This window comes from Phyllostomus hastatus, unplaced genomic scaffold (genome assembly GCF_019186645.2).
Source record: "Phyllostomus hastatus isolate PE091 unplaced genomic scaffold, TTU_PhHast_1.1 phas_scaffold_501, whole genome shotgun sequence".
In the NCBI taxonomy this organism is placed as follows: domain Eukaryota; kingdom Metazoa; phylum Chordata; class Mammalia; order Chiroptera; family Phyllostomidae; genus Phyllostomus; species Phyllostomus hastatus.
The window spans coordinates 3,669,754-3,691,670 of NW_025334033.1; the positions used below are offsets into that span (position 1 = coordinate 3,669,754).

General features: G+C 41.7%; 1 protein-coding gene and 1 pseudogene across 1 annotated transcript; both read right to left on the reverse strand.

The window, feature by feature from the left end:
• Nucleotides 1-4,484: 4,484 nt before the first annotated feature.
• LOC123809078 lies at nucleotides 4,485-4,598 on the reverse strand (annotated as a pseudogene).
• Nucleotides 4,599-16,045: 11,447 nt separating this feature from the next.
• On the reverse strand, nucleotides 16,046-21,391 carry ACTC1 (actin alpha cardiac muscle 1). Its single transcript, XM_045822600.1, has 7 exons — nucleotides 21,236-21,391; nucleotides 20,493-20,643; nucleotides 19,032-19,356; nucleotides 18,202-18,363; nucleotides 17,890-18,081; nucleotides 16,926-17,107; nucleotides 16,046-16,372 (listed from the first exon to the last, which is right to left on the reverse strand). The coding sequence occupies exons 2-7, from the start codon at nucleotides 20,619-20,621 to the stop codon at nucleotides 16,229-16,231; spliced, it is 1,134 nt and encodes a 377-aa protein (XP_045678556.1). The 5' UTR covers nucleotides 20,622-20,643; nucleotides 21,236-21,391; the 3' UTR covers nucleotides 16,046-16,228.
• Nucleotides 21,392-21,917: the final 526 nt, after the last annotated feature.

Below are 21,917 nucleotides of genomic sequence, written 5' to 3' on the forward strand. Positions count from 1 at the left end.
CTGTGACATTGGGATATGAGAACAAGGTCATTAAAAAGGTAGTCTTGTTTATAAATTGAGTATCTACTGTAAATACTTAATGTGGGTGAGTAGGGATTAAATAAGGCAAACATAACAGGAAGGGTATAGAGATTAACTTCAGATTGTGTTGAGTTAAATGTATATTAAATGTTTAAGAGCAATCACAGTAAGAATAAAAATGGAATGTAAAACTTCCAGGGTAGTAGAGAAAAAAACTCCCAAACAAAAATATAGTAGAGAAGACATCAATTCAAAAGAAGTCAGTGTCTTAGTCTGCTCAAACTGCCATACAAAAAAATCATAGGCTGGATGGCTTAAACAACACAAACTTATTTTCTCACAGTTCTGAGAAGTCCAAGACCAAGGTGTCAGCCAGTTCAGTTCCTAGTGAAGGCTCCCACCTTGGATTGCTGTCAGCCACCTTTTTGTTGTATTCTCACAAGGAGGGAGGAACGACAGAGAAAGCAAGCTCTCTGGTTTCTCTTCTTATACGGGCACTAATCTCATCATGAGGGTACCATCCTCATGACGTCACCTAATTCTAATGAACCAAAGGTCTCCTCTCCAAATACATTGGAGATTAGGAGTTCCACATGTGAATTTGGGAATGATACAACACAAACAGTCAGTCCATATTGTCAGCAAAGGGAGAAGAGGCAACAAACAAAATGAAAAAAGTAGTAAATAAAAATCATACAATTCAATAATAGAAGTATCAAAATGTGATTATTCATTTGGTGGCATACTATCTAGTAGTTAAAAGTAAGTGAAATTCATATGTATTTTATATATATGTCCTTGGGCATATATATAAAAAATAAATTACTGAAGGAGATGAATAGAATCGTACTATCTACAAAAGACAATTTAGAAACTAGATGAAGAGACACCAGAATTTACTTTACTATTGTCACTGCTTTTATATATATTTGATATTTTTCCCAATAAAAATTTTTTAAAAGAATATTTAAAAATTGATTGTTGTAAACCAGTGATTTTCAAACTTTTTCTCATTGAAAGCATTTCATGTTGTAATTTATTATTTACCCTCACTATATAATCTAATATATTCTATTCTCTGCCTTGCTTGATTTTTTTATGCTGTTTGAAATCTATGCCATCATAAACAAATCAACAAACAACAAGTGTTAGAGAGGATGTGGAGAAAAAAGAACCCTAGTACACTGTGGGTGAGAATGCAGACTGCTGCAGCCTCTGTGAAAAACAGTATGAAATTTCCTCAGAAAAATAAAAATGGAACTGCCTTTTGACCTGGCAATTCCACTGCTAGGATTATATCCTAGGAACCCTGAAACACCAATCCAAAAGAAACTATGCACCCAATGTTCATAGCAGCACAATTTACAATAGCCAAGTGCTGGAAGCAACCTAAGTGCCCATCAGTAAATGAATAGATCAAAAAACAATGGTACATTTACATGATGGAATACTACACAGCAGAAAGAAAGGAGCTCCTACCCTTTGCAATGGCATGGATGGAACTGGAGAGCATTATGCTAAGGGAAATCAGCCAAGCAGTAAAAGACAAATACCATATGATACCACCTATAAGTGGAACCTGATCAACAAAACAAACAAGCAAGCAAGCAAAATATAACCAGAGACATTGAAATTAAGAACAAACTGACAATAACCAGAGGGGAGGTGGGAAGGGATAATGGGGTGGTGGGGAAAGGAGGAAGGGTTTTCAGGAACCTCTATAAAGGACACATGGACAAAACCAAAGAGCGATAAGATCAAGGGTAGGAAATGGGGATGGCTGGGGTGAGAGGGAGTAGTGGCGGGGAAATGGAGAAGACTGTACTTGAATGATTTTTAAAAAAGTTAAAAAATAAAAAATATTCTGAAAAAATAAAAAAGTAAAGAAAGAAAGAGAGAGACAGAAGGAAGGAAGGGAGGGGGGAAAGAAAGAAAGAAAAGAAAGAAAGAAAGAAAGAAAGAAAGAAAGAAAGAAAGAAAGAAAGAAAGAAAGAAAGAAAGAAAGAAAGAAAGAATCTGTTCAACTGATTTGAAGACTCATCTAGTGGCTCATGACCCACAGCTTAAAACACATAGTTAAAAACAGTGTCAAATTATTATAGGGCAATGTAATATTTGCCTGTTGGCCTGGGTTAAGAGGAGAGTAGTGACCATTTTCAAAAATGGAAGAGAAAAAGTCATGGGAATTTTCCCAGCCCTCTTGGAAAAGTCTGACCCCCTACCTGGCAAGGGGGTGTCATCAGGGCTTAGCAAAATGAGGGAGTTCACAAGTTACCAGTTCTGGGCATGTGTTCCAGTTGCCCAGCTTTTCTTACACAGGTTCATTGGCTACTAGAAACTGTACTGCTGGCCAAAGGTCATGGTTGGTGCTACTTCTGAGCAGCTTCTTCCTCACCAGCCTCCTGTTTCTGCCTCCCCTGTGGTTCGAGCAAGTCCTCCGGCATCTCTCTAACTCTCCTGGGTTATGAATTTATACCTGTTCTCTTTTCTCTTTCCCTTCCCCACACATAGTGACTGTCCTCTCAAACTCAGTGTCATCAATAAGAGCAACATCTCCCAAAGAGGTGGGGGGAGGTCGTGGCTAAGATTCGATCAGCACTTAAATCCCATTAAAGCAAAGCCTGGCTCAGCAAGCAGGGGGAAGACAGAGGGTCTGACCTCTGAAAGAGAGGAAGAATAGAATACATTTGACTTTAATATTTAAGAATGAAATGCCAACTGCTCAATGCTTCAACAAATAGCAATCAGGTACCCACTGGGAAGAAGGTGAGAATATCAGGACTGAGTCATTAATTCAAAAGATATCATGAAAATACAAGGTAGACAGCACCTTGATCTGCTATTAAATAACCTCAGGAATGCAATTGTACAATACTTTCAAAGGGGCCCACAAATTCACCAATGTCATAAATGTGAAATATTCGCTGACTATAAAGAAGCATTTGCATAGGATGAACTACCTCATAAAAAGCCCATTTCCTCAGTTAATGCAAATGTTGCTATTGGTGCTGAGCAGAAGAGCATTTCTACTTTTCCTACTGCAAATGCTGTATTTCTTTCAATATTAAGGTTAATGAGGGCTGGGGCCCTATAATCTACATGAGTAGGTTAATTCTCATGTGTCCTAGATCGTTGAGAGAGAAAGAGATTTAGAACTTCAGCTGAAGAGGGATGCCAAACTGGAAATGAAGGTGTGCAAAGGAAGCAAGGAAAAGCCTTGTGTCTCTGTACCTCAGCTCCTCCATCTATAAGGTAGAAATGCCAAACAGGACATCGTCCTCCCTGTGGGTGACTGAGATGCCAGTTCACAGGTATATGATGTAAGGTTTGATTATATTATTGCAATAGAAATATTTTGTCAAAAAAGTGCCCTGATTGGCTAAGTTGGTTGGAGCATAGAGCACATACCAGAGCCAACTGATTGATGCTTCTCCCTCACATAGATGTTTCTTTCTCCCCCTCCAACTCTCTAAAATCAATAAAATATAACCTTGGGTGAGGACTAAAAAAAAGTAATGGTCATATGATATTGTTGGTAGAACTTACATCTTGAGCTCGAGTGTATTTTCAGAGGTGGAGATATGGCTTGAGTTGATACCATGTCCTATTATCAAAGGCAGGGATTTACCCTTAAAAATGTCTTTATGAAGTTGAAAGCTATAAAACATTTATGAATAAATGAGGCTATATTTATCCATTCTTTAAAATGATTAACACATTTTACCCAAAGGTAAAAGAATGTGACCCCTATTGTGCCTTTCTCCACCATTCAGGGATACCCTTGACATTGTGGTAATGAAAATGGGGAGGGCAGGGAAGATGAGAAAACAAAAGACTCCTGTTTGTTAACCCCTTGCAATAAAGTCCTCACTGTTACCCTCAAATATTTATTATTTTTAATTATATTTTATTGATTATTCTATTACAGTTCCCCCTTTTGCCCCTCCTGCACCCAGCATGCCCCACTACTTCAGGCAAACCCCCAACCATTGTTCATGTACATGGGTCACACATCTTAGTGCTTTGGTTACTCCGTTTCTTATACTGTACTTTACAGCCCCATGGCTATACTGTAATTACCTATGTGTATTTCTTAATCCCCTCATCTCTTCACTCATTCTCCCACACCCCTCTCCCATCTGACAACAATCAAAACACTCTCTGCATCCATGGTTCTGTCTCTGTTTTTCTTGTTTGCTTAGTTTGCTTTTTAGATACTAGTGTTGACAGGTATGTGTTTATTGCCATTTTGTTATTCATAATTTTGATCTTCTTTTTCTTAAATAAGCCTCTTTAATATATCATATGGTTTAGTTATGAAGAACTTTTAGTTTTTTCTTGTCTGGAAAGGTCTTTATCTGCCTTTCAATTCTAAATGATAGCTTCACTGGGTAGAGCAATCTTGGCTGTAGGTCCCTGCTTTTTATGACTTTGAATATTTCTTGCCAATCCCTTCTAGTCTGTAAAGTTTCTTTTGAGAAAGCAGCTGACAGTGTTATGGATAGAGGATGCATCAGATATTAAACTGATAAAAACCGATACTATACTTGATCTTAGCCAAAAGGCCAAGAAGCAATCTGACGGTATTGTGGGAACTCCCCTGTAGATAACTATCTGTTTTTCTCTTGCTGCTTTTAAGATTCTCTCTTTATCTTTAACCTTTGGCATTTTGTTTGGGACTCTGTGCTTCCTGAATTTACATGTCTATTTCTTTCTCCATATTAAGGAAGTTTTCTTTCATTATTTTTTCAAACAGATTTCCTATTTCTTGCTCTTTCTCCTCTCCTTCTGGCCACCCCTATGATGTGAATGTTGGACTTCTTGAAGTTGTTCCAGAGGCTGCTTAAATTATCCTCCTTTTGGGGGATTCTTTTTTCTACTTGTTGTTCTGATTTGTTGTTTTTGCTTCCTTATGTCCCATATTATTGATTTGATTCTTGGCTTCATCCACTCTACTGTTGTTTCTCTGTAAATTGTTCTTTATTTCAATTAGTGCATCCTTTGTTACTGATTGGATCTTTTTTTACACTGTTGAAGTCCTTACTAAGTTCCTTAAGCATCCTTATAGATAGTGTTTTGAACTCTGCATCTGATAGATTGCTTATCTCCATTGCATTCAGCCCCTTGTCTGGAGTTTTGATCTGTTTTTTCATTTGGGCCATGTTTCTTTGTCACCTCATTTTGGCAGCCTACCTGTGTTTGTTTCTATGTATCAGGTAGAGCTGCTTTGACTCATGACTTGGTAGTGTGGCCTAATGTAGTAGATGTCCTGCAGAATCCAGTGGCACAGCTCCGCTATCCCCCAAGCTGGGTACTTGAGGTGTGCCCTTCATGTGGGCTGAATACACCCTCTTCCTGTAGTTGAGATTTGGTTGCTGTTGGCAGATCAATGGGAGAGATTTACCCAGGCCAGCCAGCTTAAAAGATTAGCTGTGACCACTGACCACAAACCTCTGCCCTCTATGGAGTATCAGCTATGTAAGATCAGGGTGTTGGTGCTCTGACATGGTCTGTAGGTGTTCAGTGGGTGTGCTAGCTCTGGGGTTTCCCAGGTGGTGTAAGCCAAAATCAGTCCCACCTGTATTTTGTCTGGGGCCATCCTTCCTGAGCTATAAAGCAATCTAAGATGGCTGCTAACTTTGTTGGGTTTAGAGATTCCCAGATGAAGCCAAGCTGTGAATCTAGGCTGGCTGCCGCTAGAGCTTAGTCTGGGGTTCCTGAGGCCAAATGTTACTTGTTTGATAGGATTTAGTAAGTTGTGAAGCATGAGCCAAGACCAGCTATTCATATGGAAAGTAGCTTGGGTGGGCCCGTAAATTGGGTGGGGTAAAGTCTCTGGGATCTCCAAAGTGTGTCAAACAGTGTTAGCCAGGTTGATGGAGCCTCAGATATGGCACCAGCTTGCAAGCTCTGTTGGGGGAGGGTTTAGAAAAGGAACAATGCCCTCTTCTCACTTTGATGCCAGACACTTCAGTTTCTCCCTGTATACCACTTGTGCCTTTCAAGCTGCTACCCTGGTGCTAGAGCTAAGAGGGGGGAGTCTGAGTAAGTCTGTGTGTGGGTTCTTGGAAGAAGAACAGCTAAGAGCTCCAGAAGTTTCTTCCACTGACTCAATCCCTGCTGGTTTTTATAGGCAGAAGTTGTGGGAACTTATCTTCCTAACCTGGAATCCTGGGCTGAGGGGCCTAGTGTGCAGCTAGGACTTCTTGCTCACAAGATAGCCCTCCCAAATTTTTTTCCACCACACACGGGTGAGGGGCCAGCCCATTCCATGTCTATTCACTTCCTATCAGTCTGAATGGATGTGGATTCTTTAATTCCATAGTTGTCAGACTTCCATTCAACTCAATTTCTGACAGTTCTAATAGATTGTTGTTCCATATGTTAGTTGTAATTTTGATGTCATTGTGTGAAGAGACAAGCCATGTCTGCTTATGCCGGTATCTTGACCAGAAGTCCCACCCTCAAATATTTAAATACTTCAATTTTTTAAATCAAAATTGATAAAGAGAATGATTTGGGGTCTTCATGCTGGCACTCTCTGGCTCCATGCCAGACTCTCTGTGCTAGAGAAAAATCTGGTTAATAAAAGTCTAGCAGTACAGACAGAAAAAAAGATAAGCAAACTAATAATTTGAATTATGATTAATATGAAATTGCAGAACAGGTAAAAGTAATGTATGGTGACAAAAAGAGTTGTCTGTGGTTGAAGTGCAGAGAATTGAATTGGAGGAGCTTGAAGAAATTTGGTGGGTTATGAAATGTGCTATGTTTTCATTTGGGGTTTTGTTTACTTTGTATATACATTTGTCAAAACTCATTTAATTTCATGCTTTATATGGGCACATTTTATTGCATGTAAATTACATATATATAATGTTACATGAAAACAAAACATAATATATGTAATATGAAGAAAAGGAACCAGGAGTGGAGGTGAGGCAGGAGTCCAGCTTAGATGTGTGTCAAGAAAGCTCAGTGCAAATGAGGTTCTCCAATACGAGGAAGAAACAGGCCATGCAGAAGGAATCACATGAACAAGCGCCCTGATCATTTTTCTTGCAATAGAGGCATTTATTAAGACAAAAGTCATAATTTTACTTTTCCCTGGGGAGAAGGTATATGTAAGCAGATAATTCCACCAAAGTCCTTTTAGATAGGGGCACAAATGACTAAGAGCTAAAGGGTCTGAGGCTTCTTTTTTTAAGGTAGTGAAAATGTTCTAAAATCGACTGTGGTGATGATGGCACTTATCTGTGAATACACTAAAAAACAGTTGAAATGTACACTCTACGTGAGTGAATTGTATGGTATATGAATTATATCTTGAAGCTTTTTTTAAAAATAAGGAGATATATATATATTTTAAATCCTCACCCAAGGATATGTTTCATTATTGATTTTAGAGAGAAAGGAAGGGTGGGGGGAGAGAGAGAGAGGGAGAGAGAGAGAGAGAGAGAGAGAGAGAGAGAGAGAGAGAGAGAGAGAGAGAGAGAGAAACATCAGTTGGTTGCCTCCCAAACCAGGGATCAAACCTGCAACTTAGATATGTGCCTCAACCGGGAATTGAACCTGCAAGCTTTTGGTATATGGGAAGACATTCCAACCAAATGAACCACCTGGCAATAGCTAAAGGTAGTATAATTCTATGATAAGGCAGGTTTGGATGCAAACTTTGGACACAGACTAAACCAAAATAACCTGGATTAAATCCTTCATTTGTACTTTCTTAGCATCCTACTCACATGTTGAACCAACAAAATGTAACTGGAGTAACTTCAGATAGATTTTCTATTTTATTTGTATGCCCAAGAAAAACAAAACTCCCCTCACCATCAACAAGTGGAATAAAATTGCCCAATCACAGATTTTCAATGGAAACCCAGAAAAACGGTTCTGACTAAAATAACAAATATTGTGGATTACATTTATTATTTCAAATGTATTATTTAGCTGGCATAACATCATCTCAGAGCCCTAAAACCAAGTGAAATCCTGGGGAGGTGAGTGTCCAAAGTGAGTTTGTGCAGTGGTAACAAACACAGTTGCAGTGGCTGACATAACAACAGTTTATTTCTTATTCATGCTGCATGTCTGCAGGGGTCCTGCTCATTCTGATGCAGTGGGGACCCAGTTGATAGGATCTCCCATTTGACATATGCATATTGTGGCAGATTTTTGATTCCTGAGATCATGTTTCATTCTCTTAGAGTATGGATATATTTTTTTAGTTTTTGTATCCTCCCTATTAAGATGTATATTTAACGTAAGCACTTACCAAGTTCTTCCTCCTGAATCTCTCACCCCCACCAACCTACAGTTTTCTTTGTAAAAACTGGAATCCTCCTATTATATTTCAGTGACAGAGCTCCCTTTTATGTATTAAAAGTCAAACCAGTTATTATAACACAATGGAATTAACACTGTGGGCTAATGGGTATAAAAGAGAATGTGGCTACCCTTTACTGTAAGGTTTAAACAGTTTTAAAATAAGGTCCTTCAACTGGGGAGGAGCCTCAAAGTGGCATGAAAAGTACTTCCTACCCTGAGAATTCAGGAAGCTAATTTAGATTTTTTTAAAAGACCATGTAATGTAAGGATATGGTGATTATTAATTAACCTCTTTAAACCTTCTGTCATGAAGTCATACATTTTCTTAGTGCATACATTTATTGAGGTCAGTCTCTCTTTTGTCAGATGAAAGAGAACCTAGCTCTATATTCTTGGCCTTTGAGTATGTACTCTAAATTCTCTATTTGCTCTTGGACTAGTCATTCAGCAAGGACCTGTGTTTACTAGACTATTCTGGATTCTGGACCCAAATTCCAGAATTTACCTTCTTTAAATATCATTCAGTGGACCACTTCTCTTCTCTAGAAATGTCATCAGCAAAAACACATTCTTTCATATCAAATCTAGATTTCCAGACTTGTCTTTCAGCTTTCAGTTCTTTCACAACACACACACACACACACACACCCCTCCCCTTCCCAGGCAGGGCCCAGATCCATGGGGACTCAGAGAGCTGTACTTGAATGGAAGCTCTTTATCCTCCTAGTCAATAAGTCTTGCATCTATTGTGCACAGAAGTGGTGAGTGAACTGCACATGCGTGTGCATAATGTGTAATTGTATATTATATGCTATTTATAATTATGAGAATATTAGTAACAATAATTATAGAATGTTAATTAAGATCTTACTATGTATCAAGTCCTGAACATATAATCAATATTATCCCATTTAGTCCTCACAGCAGTTTTGAAGGGCAGTTCTTTATCATGTGTGTTTTATAAGGAAGAACACAGCACATCTGCATTTCCAAAGCCCATGCTCTAGCCTTACCCAGCCGACCTGATTGCTGCGTCCCAGTCCATACCCCCTACTCTAGTCAGGTCTCCCCTCTACCTTCCTGTCCCTAAAACCACCGTCTGCTCATTCAGTCTACCTCCCTTTCTCTCAGCAAACCCTAACACTGTTCAAGACCCAGAGCAAACCCCATCTTTGGGTGATGCCTTCTTCCCAATGCAGGACTGGAGATGTCTTTGAATCACCTTGAAATCTGAATTTCCTTTAAAACACATAACCCATGCAAGCCAGCAGCCTTCTTCTGCCTGCCCCATCCCACCAGCACATCGTGTCATTGCTGCTTATATCTCAGTTTTGTCCAAACTTCTCTCCATCTCCATGCTTCCTTCACGTTCAGCCCCAGTGTCTCACTCTGCACCATTGTAAGAGCCTCTTACTGGCCGCCACTCTTATAGTTCTAATCCAGTCCTGTAGCACCTAGAATGAGCTTTTAAAATATATGTTTTATATTTCCATGCTTAAAACCCTTTAGCATCATTCTGTCACAGAATATAATTCAAACTTCTTATTACGGTCTAAAGGCCCCATGGGATAGGTATTCTGACCATGTCTCCAGGGTCACTTCCTCTTCTCCTCAGCCCCCCATTGCCATCTATTTGCTTCGCTCTTCCCACTTCTTTGGACATGATAGACTCTCCCACCAGCAAGTCTTTGCATGTGTTATTCCCACTGCTTGCTTTTTCCATTCTTCAGGTCTCAGATTGAATGCTTGTCTGCTCTTGAGGACTACAACAAGTAAGGGACAGGTAGGGGTTGTTATAATAGGAAAGGTAGGGAAAGTGTCCTGACTAGCCAGCATTGGGTGGAAGACACTGAATGAAGTCCAAAAGGTAGATCCTAGTCTTGGGAGAACTTTACTATTTTGCCTAAGGCAAGTTTGCTTTTAAATTTCCTTCATGGTGTGTGCACTGTCATATCCTACCCTACATGATGCCTACCTTGTCACTTTCCAGTAGTATTTTCAAAGTTATACAAGTCATCTTTCTGTGTTAAACCCAAACCTGCTCATCCAACTCTTTGCTTACACTTGGCTCCAGAGTCCATTTTTCGCCTACAATTAAGGCCGCATTTTATTTACTTATTTATATATTTATTTAGGCCATATTTTAAAAAAAGATTTTATTTATTTTTAGAGAAAGGGGAAGGGAGGGAGAAAGAGAGGGAGAGAACCATCAATGTGTGGTTGCCTCTCATACACCCTCAACTGGGGACCCAGGCCACAACCCAGGCATGTGCCCTGACTAGGAATGGAACCCGTGACTCTGGTTCTCAAGCTGGCACTCAGTCCACTGAGCCACACAGCCAGGGCTAAGATCCCATTTTAATTCAGCTTCACTGCAACCTTCCCTTGGGTTTGTTTTCTTCCTGTCTCCCAACCCTGATTCCCATGGTATAGCACTAAGCAAACAACACTGTGGAGGAACACCCCCACTTAACTCTCACTTGACTCAGCTCTCCTTCGCAGACAGGGGAGAGGACCCAGAATCCTAAGGACTCAGAGAGCTGTAATTGAACTGAAGCCCTTTTTCCATCTAGTCAACCTTTCTTGCATCTATTGCACAGAGCTGATGAGTGAACTGCAAGAAACATCTTCTAGCATCAGGCTCACCAGTGACCAACAGTACACTTTTGCAATCTCCCCATGAGCTTTTTTCCTGTGTCTTAAATGTGAGTTTGGTTGCCATAGAAACAGCCAAGCTCTGTCAAGGAGAGATTCCTTGTAAAATGAGCCTGGAAGACCTTAAGATGAATATAGACAACCTTTGCTGTTTTAGGTCTAAAAGACTAAAATTTCTTTCCTACCTATCAGTTACTAGGAAATATTTATAGTATTTTTATCATGTTAATCTTAAAGTGAATCTGACATATTATTTCCTTTTAAACACCTGGTTTAATTGGTCATATAGACAGCATTGGGTTCCTGGGTCTGAGTCACACTGGAGTCTGGAGAAAGTTTTTAGTATATTTTATTGATTATGCTATTACAGTTATCCCAATGTTTCCCTTTCTGTCCCTCTCCTTTCAGTTTCCTCTTCCCCTCCAGGAATCCCATCCCACCTTTATCCATGTCCATGGGTTGTGTAAGTTCTTTGGCTTCTCCATTTCCTATACTATTCTTAACCTCCCTCTGTTTATTTTGTGCCTACCAATTATGCTGCTTATTCCCTGTATATTTTCCCCCATTCTCCCTTCTCCACCTCCCAGCTGATAATCCTCCAAATGATCTCCATATCTAGGATTCTGTTCCTGTTCCACTTGTTTGCTTAGTTTTGTGGGTTTTTTTAGATTCAGTTGTTGATAATTGTGAATTTGTTGCCACTTTAATATTCATAGTGTTGATCTTCTTTTTCTTAAATAAGTCCCTTTAACATTTCATGTGTTAATAGCTTGGTGATGATGAACTCTTAGCTTTTCATTGTCTGGGAAGCACTTTATCTACCCTTCCATTCTAAACAATAGTTTTGCTGGATAGAGTAATTTTGGATATAAGTCTTTGCTTTTTATCACTTTGAATACCTCTTGCCAGTCCCTTCTTGCCTGCAAAGTTTCTTTTGAGAAATCAGTTGACAGTCTTATGGGAACTCCTTTGTAGGTAATTCTCTACTTTTCTCTCACTGCTTTTAAGATTCTCTCTCTATCTTTAACTTTTGGCATTTTGATTATGATGTGTCTTGGTATGGTCCTCTTTGGGTCCAACTTGTTTGGGACTCTCTGTGCTTCCTGGACTTCTATGTCTATTTCCTTCACCAAATTAGGGAATTTTTCTTTCATTATTTTTTCAAGTAAGTTTTTAATTTCTTTCTTTTCCTCTTCTCCTTCTGGCATTCTTATGATTCAGATGTTGGTATGTTTGGAGATATCCCAGAGGCACCATCTTAGTTTGTTTGTTTTTTTATTCTTTTTTTCTTCTTGCTGTCCTGGTTGAATGCTTATTTCTTCTTTACATTCTAAATTGTTGATTTGAATCCTGACTTCATCCCCTGCACTGTTAGTTCCTTGTAGATTTTCTTTATTTTACTTAGTGTAATGTTCATTTCTTCCTGGGTCTTTTTCATTTTGTTGCTGTGCTCAGTGAGTTCTTTGAGCATATTGATCACCAGCGTTTTCAACTCTGCATCTGATAGGTTGGTTATTTCCATTTCATTTATTTTTTTCTCTGGGGTTTTGTTCTGTTCTTTCATTTGGGCCATATTTCTTTGTCTCCCCAATTTGGCAGCCTCCCTGTGTTTGTTTCTGCATATTAGGTAGAGCTGCTTTGACTCCCTGTCTTAGTAGCATAGCCCATCCAGATGAATGTGGCTTCTTTAAATCCTTGGTTGTCAGACTTCTATACAGCTCGGTTTTTTTAAGGTTCGGATTGTTACTTGTTTTGAAGTCTAGTTGTAGTTCTTCCTGTGGTTGTGTGAGGAGGCAAAGCATGTTTATCTACACCTCCATCTTGACTGGAAGTCCTGAAAAAAATTTGATCAATCACACATATCACCATCCAAAGATTCTTATTCTTGTCTCCCAGTTTTGTTTGAGTCAAGTCATTATTCTTTTTTAGTCCTTCTCAGGGCCTGCTAAAACAAATGAAACTCCTGGACTAGAATTTGAAGCCCTCCAATGATTGGGCCCCCCCCAAAATACCATAATTTTCTCTAGTTCTTAATCATTGGGTATGGTGTTTATGCCATTTTGTTTCCTTCCTTTGGAGAGTTACCCCTCTCCCACTAAATAATATCAACTGGTCTCTATGGTAGGTGTAATATGCCTCAGTCTTCAGGACTGGGCAGACTGAGGCCTCCCTGGAATTTTTGTCAGAACTATATGGGAAGACACTCTTTTTGTACTGAGTCTGGTAAACTGATAGACTATGAATCTTGGGCCATGATGTCCAATATGTGGAAAAATCCTCTATTAGTCTATTTGAGCTACCACAACATAACAACACAGACTGAGTGGCTTCAACAACATAAATTTATTTTCTTGCAGTTTTGGAACAAAGAAGTCAAAGATCAAGGTTCCAGCAGGGTTGGTTTCTGGTGAGGCCTCTCTGCTTGGTTTGTAGATGGCTACCTTCTAGCCTTGTCTTCACCTGCCCTCTCCTTTCCTCTATACATATACTATCCTAGTGGTTCTTCCTCTTATGAGGACACCAGTCTTATTTGATTAGGGCCCCAACTTATGACCTCATTTAGCCTTAATTACCTCCTTCAGTGCCTCATCTCCAAACATACTAACATTGGGTGGATAGGGTGTCAGCACATGAATTTTGGGGGAATATAATTCAGTTTATAACAGACCCCATAGAAGAAATGGAGAGGAAGGTGGAACCCCAGTGACATTGTTTTTAGGCCATGGGTACAATAAATCAACCCTACCCCTCTAAATATTCCATTTTTTTTTGCAAATGACAAAAGGTATATTAGAAATGAACAATAACACTCTTTTACTGTAAACTGAGAAGAAATAACATGATCTATATATGTTTGTTTATATTGCATCTTAACCAAAGACATATTCACTGTAGGCATCTTCATTATCTTACACATGTGAAGATGGCCTTAAGAAAAACTTTGTTGCTTTAGTAACTTCCTTAAGCACAATTATTAGAAAATTCAGTTGTTCTGATATTTTATACCCCATCATTAAGCAGAGATGAGAAAACTTTGGAATTCAATAAGAATCTCTGTGCTTACCACTTCTGAGCACTGATTATAAAAGCTTCCACTCGTAAGTAGAAATAATAATACCCATTCCCTTTCCATTTATACATGGAAAGACCACAGGTGATATCCAAGCCAATTGTCTAAACTTAAAGTATTAATACTATATTTAGAGGTTAAAACTGATAATACTTATGGTCCTCAACATGAGAGATAAAAACAAAGAGAAACAAAAACTGGCTAAATCGTATCTCCCCATACTTTCCCCAATTCCATCTCATGGCTGAAACCTAACTTTGAAGCCAAGGTATCTGTGCTGAAGGATACAATTAAGGGGGGGAAGTGAAATCTACAAAAAAGTTTATATCTTATCCATAGAAAATGCAACCAGATTTATTTATTATTTAACTCTTCATGCAGAGAAAAACTTCCATTCAGCCATGCAAAGTATGGAACTCTAAATGCTGAGTTTCTTAAGCACAGAAAACATTCCCTGGTCCACCTCTATTTCCCTTACACCTACTATCTTGCTTGGCCCAGAGTCAGGAATCAAGAGTTACTTTTTAATGAATAAGATAAAGAAAGACATAATTATAACCTTGAATGATAATGACAATGGCAACTTACTAAAGATATGTCTGACGAACCTAAAATACTCCAAATTTTCAACCCAGACTCCCAAAAGGGTGTGAGATAGAATGGAGTTAACTCTTGATAGGCCATGGCTAAAGTTTTATGTCTATATGTTTATGTTTATAAGTTTGACTTTAAACTTTAGTTATAAGTTTTGTTTTAGAAACACCATTAGATTACATGTAAGAAAATCTGGGTTCTTCTTTGGGGAATTCCACGAACAAAGTCTTTAACACTATATCTGTTGCTTAATTCCCTCATCAATAGATAAAAGTTCAATTAAGTCCATCCAAATGCTCTAACTACAGTTCATTAACAATTAATTTGAAAATGAAAAATGTTATAGCTTCTGCCATGAAGTTGAAATCTACCTCTCCAAACTGATTTCCTAAAAATTCATCAGTTCCCTCTAGCCTGTCTTGGGTATCCCTTTTATGCTGGCCTCTGACCCATTTCCTTCTGCTGAGATTTCCTCCCTGCTCTTCTCACCTATTTCTTAACCATTCTTCAAGACCCAGGCCCATGTCTCTCTCCTTGAAGCCACTTATGCAGAGCATATGTGAGCCCCTCAAGGACACAGCACAATTTACTCTTTTGGCTGCTGCCCCAGCTCTGCCCCCTTCATACTGCAGAGAGCCCAGCATGGAGGAAAGGAATATTGTGGCTTTCTGCTGCCTTTCCTCCCATGGGACTTCATGGCCTTAATGATACTCAATGCAAGATCCCAAGACTTAAAACAAGTGAAGAGATTGAAGACCTCTGTACCACAAGTTAGTCACTGACTGGACAGAAGTTTCTGGCACCTGTTTTCTCCCGTCTATTTTGAATCTGCAGTGTCCTGATTTGTTTAGGGGACATTTGGAGTGGGTCACAGCCAGGTGTAACTGTCAGCTGGCTTCAGTGTCTCACTGCTGACATGCATAGTCCTTAGGAATACAACTAAAGAGTCCAGGAATTGAGAATTTAAGCTAATTTGTATAAAACAGTCTTCGACTTTCTCACTACCAATATATACGTGGTTTCTACAAAGTTACAGAAACAGTTGTAACATATGCTAAAACAATAATTTTCAATATCATTCATGGAAACTAGTCTCAGAAAATTGTTTTATCTTCCATTTCTTGTGTATGTGAATCTAATCCTAATCTGCTCTTCAGATGAGACATAGGTCCATGATTCTGTCCCAAAGTGTAAAATCAAAATTTAGTATTATAACTCCCAGCTAAATGTCACACTAATTCATCTGATGACCATTACCTTTGTGTAATGTTACAGTGCACGTGGTGTCAAAGCTGCCAATCTAGAGGTTCACAGTCTGAAGTAAGCAAACACTGGCCGCATCCCATTTCTATCCCAAAAAGAAGAGAGGCTTTGTAGGTTGCAAGTCCTGTCTGGTTTATTTATAAAGCAATAAATATTAGAAGCACAAATAAATTGCACGTGTGTAAACAAACTGTACAATGATTGATGAGAGATGAGGGACAGTGGGTCGGAAGACTCCAAGAAGCATAATACTGTCATCCTGAATGCAGGTAGACTAAGAGAAAAGGCACCTCCTCAGAAGCATTTACGGTGGACAATGGATGGGCCTGCCTCATCATACTCTTGCTTGCTGATCCACATCTGCTGGAACGTAGACAGAGAGGCCAGAATGGAGCCTCCGATCCACACAGAGTACTTGCGCTCAGGGGGAGCAATGATCTGCAGAAAGAAAACAAAAGCTTCCAGGCAACTCTGAAGCAACAGATCAAGCCAGATGTTGAGGAGACTAAGAAAAAATATTAGATATTAATTTACTGTCATATAAGATACTTCAAAGTAAAAATTAATACGGCCGAATCAAGTTTTATGCACTTTTCCTCTACTTCATTATTTCTATTATCAAGGGCTTTACAAAATAGAATTTCCCACTTCTCTGAACTCAAGTGAAATGCAGCAAAAAGCTAAATTTCCCACTTCTCTGAACTTGAGTGTGATGTGGCAACAAGCTAAAAGCCCCAAAATTGAGAACTTTTAAAACAGGAGTTTTTTTTCCCTTCAAAGATTTTTTTTTGTCTACTTTATTGAACGCATTTTTAAAGTCTCCTATCTGGGGAAAAGTGCTGGAAAAATCAGAAAAAAAGTGCTAGAGCAGCTAAAAGGTAAAGTTTTTGGTAGACAGAAAACTAAGTGTGAGGGGAAAGGACTTAGGGATGCATTCTTCTTGGAATACAAAGACCCACTTTGGCTTTCCCGGGGAACAGAAGTTCTTTACCTTAATCTTCATGGTGCTGGGGGCCAGGGCAGTGATTTCCTTTTGCATGCGATCAGCAATCCCAGGGTACATGGTGGTTCCTCCAGATAAGACGTTGTTGGCATACAGGTCCTTGCGGATGTCAATGTCACACTTCATGATGCTATTATAAGTCGTTTCATGGATGCCAGCAGATTCCATACCTAGGAACATGTTTAAAAAAAATCACAGTGCACTTAGACCAGAAGGCCAGGGTGGAGGGGTGAGAACAGGACTCCTCTGTGTTGGTGAACTGTCTCCATTTGTCTCTGAAACATATGTTGCTTCATAAGATACACTGAAGGCATTTGCGGAACAGGTGTCTCTAAAAGTGCTCACAGTCCACAACAGACTGCCAAGAAACAAACAATTGTGTTTAGCACCTGTCTGGAGTGAACACTTGCTGTACCCACCAGATGGATGAAGATGTATTGAAAAACGATAAGATACACATTTCAGTTAAATTCCTGTAAGTTTCATTTATGGACTAAAATAAGATCCTCAGAACCTTCCTTTTGTAAATCATTCCTTAGGTAAGATGCTTAGTGACATATAAACATTATTACTATAAGTGTGATTATTGTTGCATTTAACAATGAATAACTTAAAAGGAAAGTCCAACTGTTTGGTAATGGAGCTCATCGGAATCAATCAGCACCCTTGAGTTATCATCTCTTTCCTGCAGATATGGATTACTCAGTTACTACTCTGTCTCATCCTTTCTTTTGAGATAAAGTCAGTGTATCATCCTTTATCATTTCACTGCAACAGAACACTGATGGCTATCCCTTTAATGAGCCACCAGAACCTGAGGCTGAGCTGTGTGGGACTCCAAGCTATGACTTTTTTAACTCAAGGGCCCCTAATCCTTCTTTAGATTTTACTCTGGGTCTACCCAAGATTTCCAGGGAAGAGTTGTACTTCCATACCAGACCCTACCACTCACCGATGAAGGAGGGCTGGAAAAGCGTCTCAGGGCAGCGGAAGCGCTCATTGCCAATAGTGATGACTTGGCCATCAGGCAGTTCATAGCTCTTCTCCAGGGAGGATGAGGAAGCAGCTGTGGCCATCTCATTCTCAAAATCCAGAGCAACATAGCATAGCTTCTCTTTAATATCACGGACAATTTCACGTTCAGCTGCAGAAATAAAAGTTATCCCAGTCAGGCTCTGAAGAATGAAGTCAACTGTGGGAGGCAGATGGATTCACTGGTGAAGGGAAAGAGCAGACACATGTAGCGTGAGACGCACACACTCACCAGTGGTGACAAAGGAGTAGCCACGCTCAGTGAGGATCTTCATGAGGTAGTCGGTGAGATCCCGACCTGCTAGATCCAGACGCATGATGGCGTGGGGCAGAGCGTAGCCCTCATAGATGGGGACGTTGTGAGTTACACCATCCCCAGAGTCCAGAACAATGCCTGTCAATGGACATGGACAAGAACGAGGTGAATCCTTGGAGATACCACTGCTCTTAGCCATGTCAGAGCCTACTTCCAATCATGGCTAAGATAAACTAGCACTGGGCATGGATCCAGATAAAATTAGATCCCTTACACATGAGGAATTAAAATGAGCACAATGAATGCTAAATCTGAAGCCAGTCATAGCTCACCCTTTTAAATATTGTGGTAGATAAATTTCCCCAGGGCACTTTCAAATGACCATCCCTTTTATCAGCATTAGCACATGAGGTAAGCATCCGGGCGTGTTTTTCTTTCTTCCCATCTAACTCACATGTGTTTCTCTCTCTCTATGTTGACTCAGACCCTGTGGGGAATGTGGGTTCTCCTCAGTCATGTTTGCCCAGGGGCTGTAATGGTATGAACACACACCAATGACTACTGTGTTCCAGGTTGATACATCATTTGGAGCCTCACCGTATGACACCACATAGTTTCAGCTCTGAGAAATACACATGCTCTGAAACTAACCTCTGGGAACTATGGTTTCCTTTCTCTCTTAGCACCCACACCTTCCCACAGGGTATGAGAGAAGGGATCATTTCAACTGGGGAGACTGATTCACAGCAAGGTCAATGACTTGGGAATGTCATTAATCAGTGACTGTCCCCAGAGCCCAACTATACCTGTGGTACGGCCAGAAGCATACAGGGACAGCACGGCCTGGATAGCCACATACATGGCGGGGACATTGAAGGTCTCAAACATGATCTGGGTCATCTTCTCACGGTTGGCCTTGGGGTTCAGCGGGGCTTCAGTGAGCAGAGTGGGGTGCTCCTCAGGGGCCACACGGAGCTCATTGTAGAAGGTATGGTGCCAGATCTTCTCCATATCATCCCAGTTGGTGATGATGCCGTGCTCAATGGGGTATTTCAGGGTCAGGATGCCTCGCTTGCTCTGGGCCTCATCACCTACATAGGAATCCTTCTGACCCATACCCACCATGACACCCTATAAGAAGAAAAAGATGGGAACATCAAACTTCCACCATGTCAGGAATATAACTGATGCCTTATGAATTCACATCTGACTGCCCAAGTCAATGAATACCTCACGAAGACCTGAAATAAAAAACAATAGCGTTTTAGCCAAATTTAGAAATATCACTTTAAATCAATCTAGTACCTTTTTCTCACTCATCCCCACCCCTGCAAAAAAGAAGTATAATTTTAATGTTTAGAATATAATTGGGGGAAAGGGAATAATGCTCATTCCCTGGAGTAGAGCCTCACCTCATTTTAAAAATACCGTAATTCCTTCATTAAATTATTAAGCTCATCACCCATATCAACTAGAATCTAAATGACTGACTGCATTGTGAAACAACCGAATTCCTGACATTATATTCTTCCTAAGAAGAGATTCTGACATTCATCAAACAGACACGGAAAGCTGGGCCGGCATGCCAGTGAAATCCAGCCTGGCCAGAGCAGTCCTGGGCTCATCACTCACCAGCACTGAGGATCACAGCTCTCTGCTCTGGCAGCCTGTCTGACCAGGCATGTGGCAAAGCCAGAGAGGGTGGCATTTCTCTTAATAAACAAGGTGGTATGTCACTATCACCATGGCACTTACTGACTCTGTCACGTCTGGCTTCTAAAAATGCATCAGCCAGGAAGCAGATAGATTACAGCTTTGGGGAGCTCTGTAAGCTGGCTGTGAACAAGAGGGAGGAATGTGGCTTGGCTCCTGGTTGGTTGAGAGAAGTTATATTATTACGTTTTGAACAGGACTGAAAAGAGAGGCCAAGGAGTAAAGTGAAGTGTATGAAAGAGAGAAAAGACGCTGAAGACTGAAAACACAGGTCAGGAGTGGAGAGAGAAGCTGCTGCCTTCTCACACCGGGGAGGTGGACCTTTGAAGAGTTGTGTCCCTGAAGTGAAGAGGAAAATGCACATTTCACACCGAGAACTGCTTGTCTTGGTTTGGATTTGAAGCTCAGTCTTTTCCTTATTTGACCTAAGAGTTTATGAAACAGGAGGCTCAGGTGAGACATTTCCTGGACTGCTGGACTGAAGAGGTGGCAGGAGGGGTGTGGAGAGGGGCTGGGGATGCTCCCCAGGACAACGAGCTGGATGGACAGTTTACCTGGTGACGCGGGCGGCCCACGATGGAAGGGAAGACTGCGCGCGGCGCGTCATCGCCCGCGAAGCCGGCCTTCACCAGCCCGGAGCCGTTGTCGCACACCAGGGCGGTGGTCTCCTCGTCGTCGCACATCTTCGCGCAGCTTCAGCGGGGTCTGCAGGTTGAGGAAAGTGAGGTGGCCCACGCTCAGTGCCTACAGAGATGGCCTTCTCTGCGTCCCGGGGAGAGGGGACAGAGCAGAGGGGGTTTGGAGGATGAGGGACACCTGCCACTCCCCGGGGAGAAAAACAGAGAGTGGGGGGACACAGCGGGGACTGGGGGTAAGAAGGCGTAGAGAAGGGAAGAGGAACCACCCAGGCTTCCTGGCCAGGAGGCTCGCCCTCTGTCCCAGGTGTAAGGAGGGCCAGTCACCTCTTACCAGGTCCTCCCCAGTCCTTTACATTTTCGCCTTTTCACAAACTGGGAGCCCACATTGGCCCCATCAACATCCCCATTCGTGCCCGTGCCCCAGCTGGAGGGAAAAGCGCACGAGAACACGGATCCCCCAACACCGCGCACCCTTCTCCAGTGACTTCCCAGGACGAAAGAAGTTAGAATCAAATTGAAAAGTTTGCACTCTTAAAAATGAAATGACCGGAGCCCCCGAAGCTGTCTGAGCGCGGGGCCCTGGCTCTGAGAGGGCTAGGCGGTGGGTCCGGGTCGGGATTCGGGGTGGGAAGGGTGAGGCACAGGCGACACTGACTCACCGTCTGCGGGTCAGGCTCGGCTCGGCTCGGCTCGGCTAGGGCGGCGGCGGGCGCTGGGTGTCCGGCGCAGAACGCGCTGCTTTATAGCGCGCTGATGGACGGAGTCAGTTGGAGCAACCGGGGGCAGGGGTGGGGGGCCCGGTCGGCCACCTTGCCTTATTTGGTCGCTTTCGTACCACTGAGGAGCGCCGAGGCCATTCATGGAGCCAAGGGCAAGGGAGAGGATCAGCCAGGGGGCCCCCCGGACCTTGTAAGGAAGGGGAGGGGGCAACCTGGGGATGGCCAAATAGGGAGCTAGGGAGGGGCAGGCCGTGAAGGGTCGGGGGCAGGGGAAGACTAAGCGACGCCAGCCCACCCCTCCCCCTTCCTAGGTGGGGGTGATCCCTGGGTGTGCTGTGGGCTGGTCCCTCCCAAGCCCCACCAGCCTAAGAGACCGTAAGCCCCAGTAGAAGCCAGAAGGCTTGGCACCCTGCCCCCTGCCGAGGGGTCGTGACAGCCACACTAGGGCAGCACAGGGGCGACAGCAGCTTCTCGTCTCCCAGGACCAGGCGCTGCAGGACCAAAGCACTGGGAGGCCTCATGGGCCCAAAGGGCACCACAGCAGCACATTTGAGTGCCCAGAAATGGGCACCTGGGACAGGTCACCCTTCTGGTCACCAGCCTGGATGACTTTACTCCAGGA

What these genes read in the sequence shown, in the direction of transcription:
- ACTC1 (XM_045822600.1), bottom strand. Translation starts at nt 20,621, where the DNA reads ATGTGCGACGACGAGGAGACCACCGCCCTGGTGTGCGACAACGGCTCC. An exon ending in TGGGCCGCCCGCGTCACCAG is followed by an intron (nt 19,357 to 20,492) that starts GTAAACTGTCCA and finishes TTCTTCTTATAG; the next exon opens with GGTGTCATGGTGGGTATGGG. An exon ending in TTTCCAGCCCTCCTTCATCG is followed by an intron (nt 17,108 to 17,889) that starts GTGAGTGGTAGG and finishes ACATGTTCCTAG; the next exon opens with GTATGGAATCTGCTGGCATC.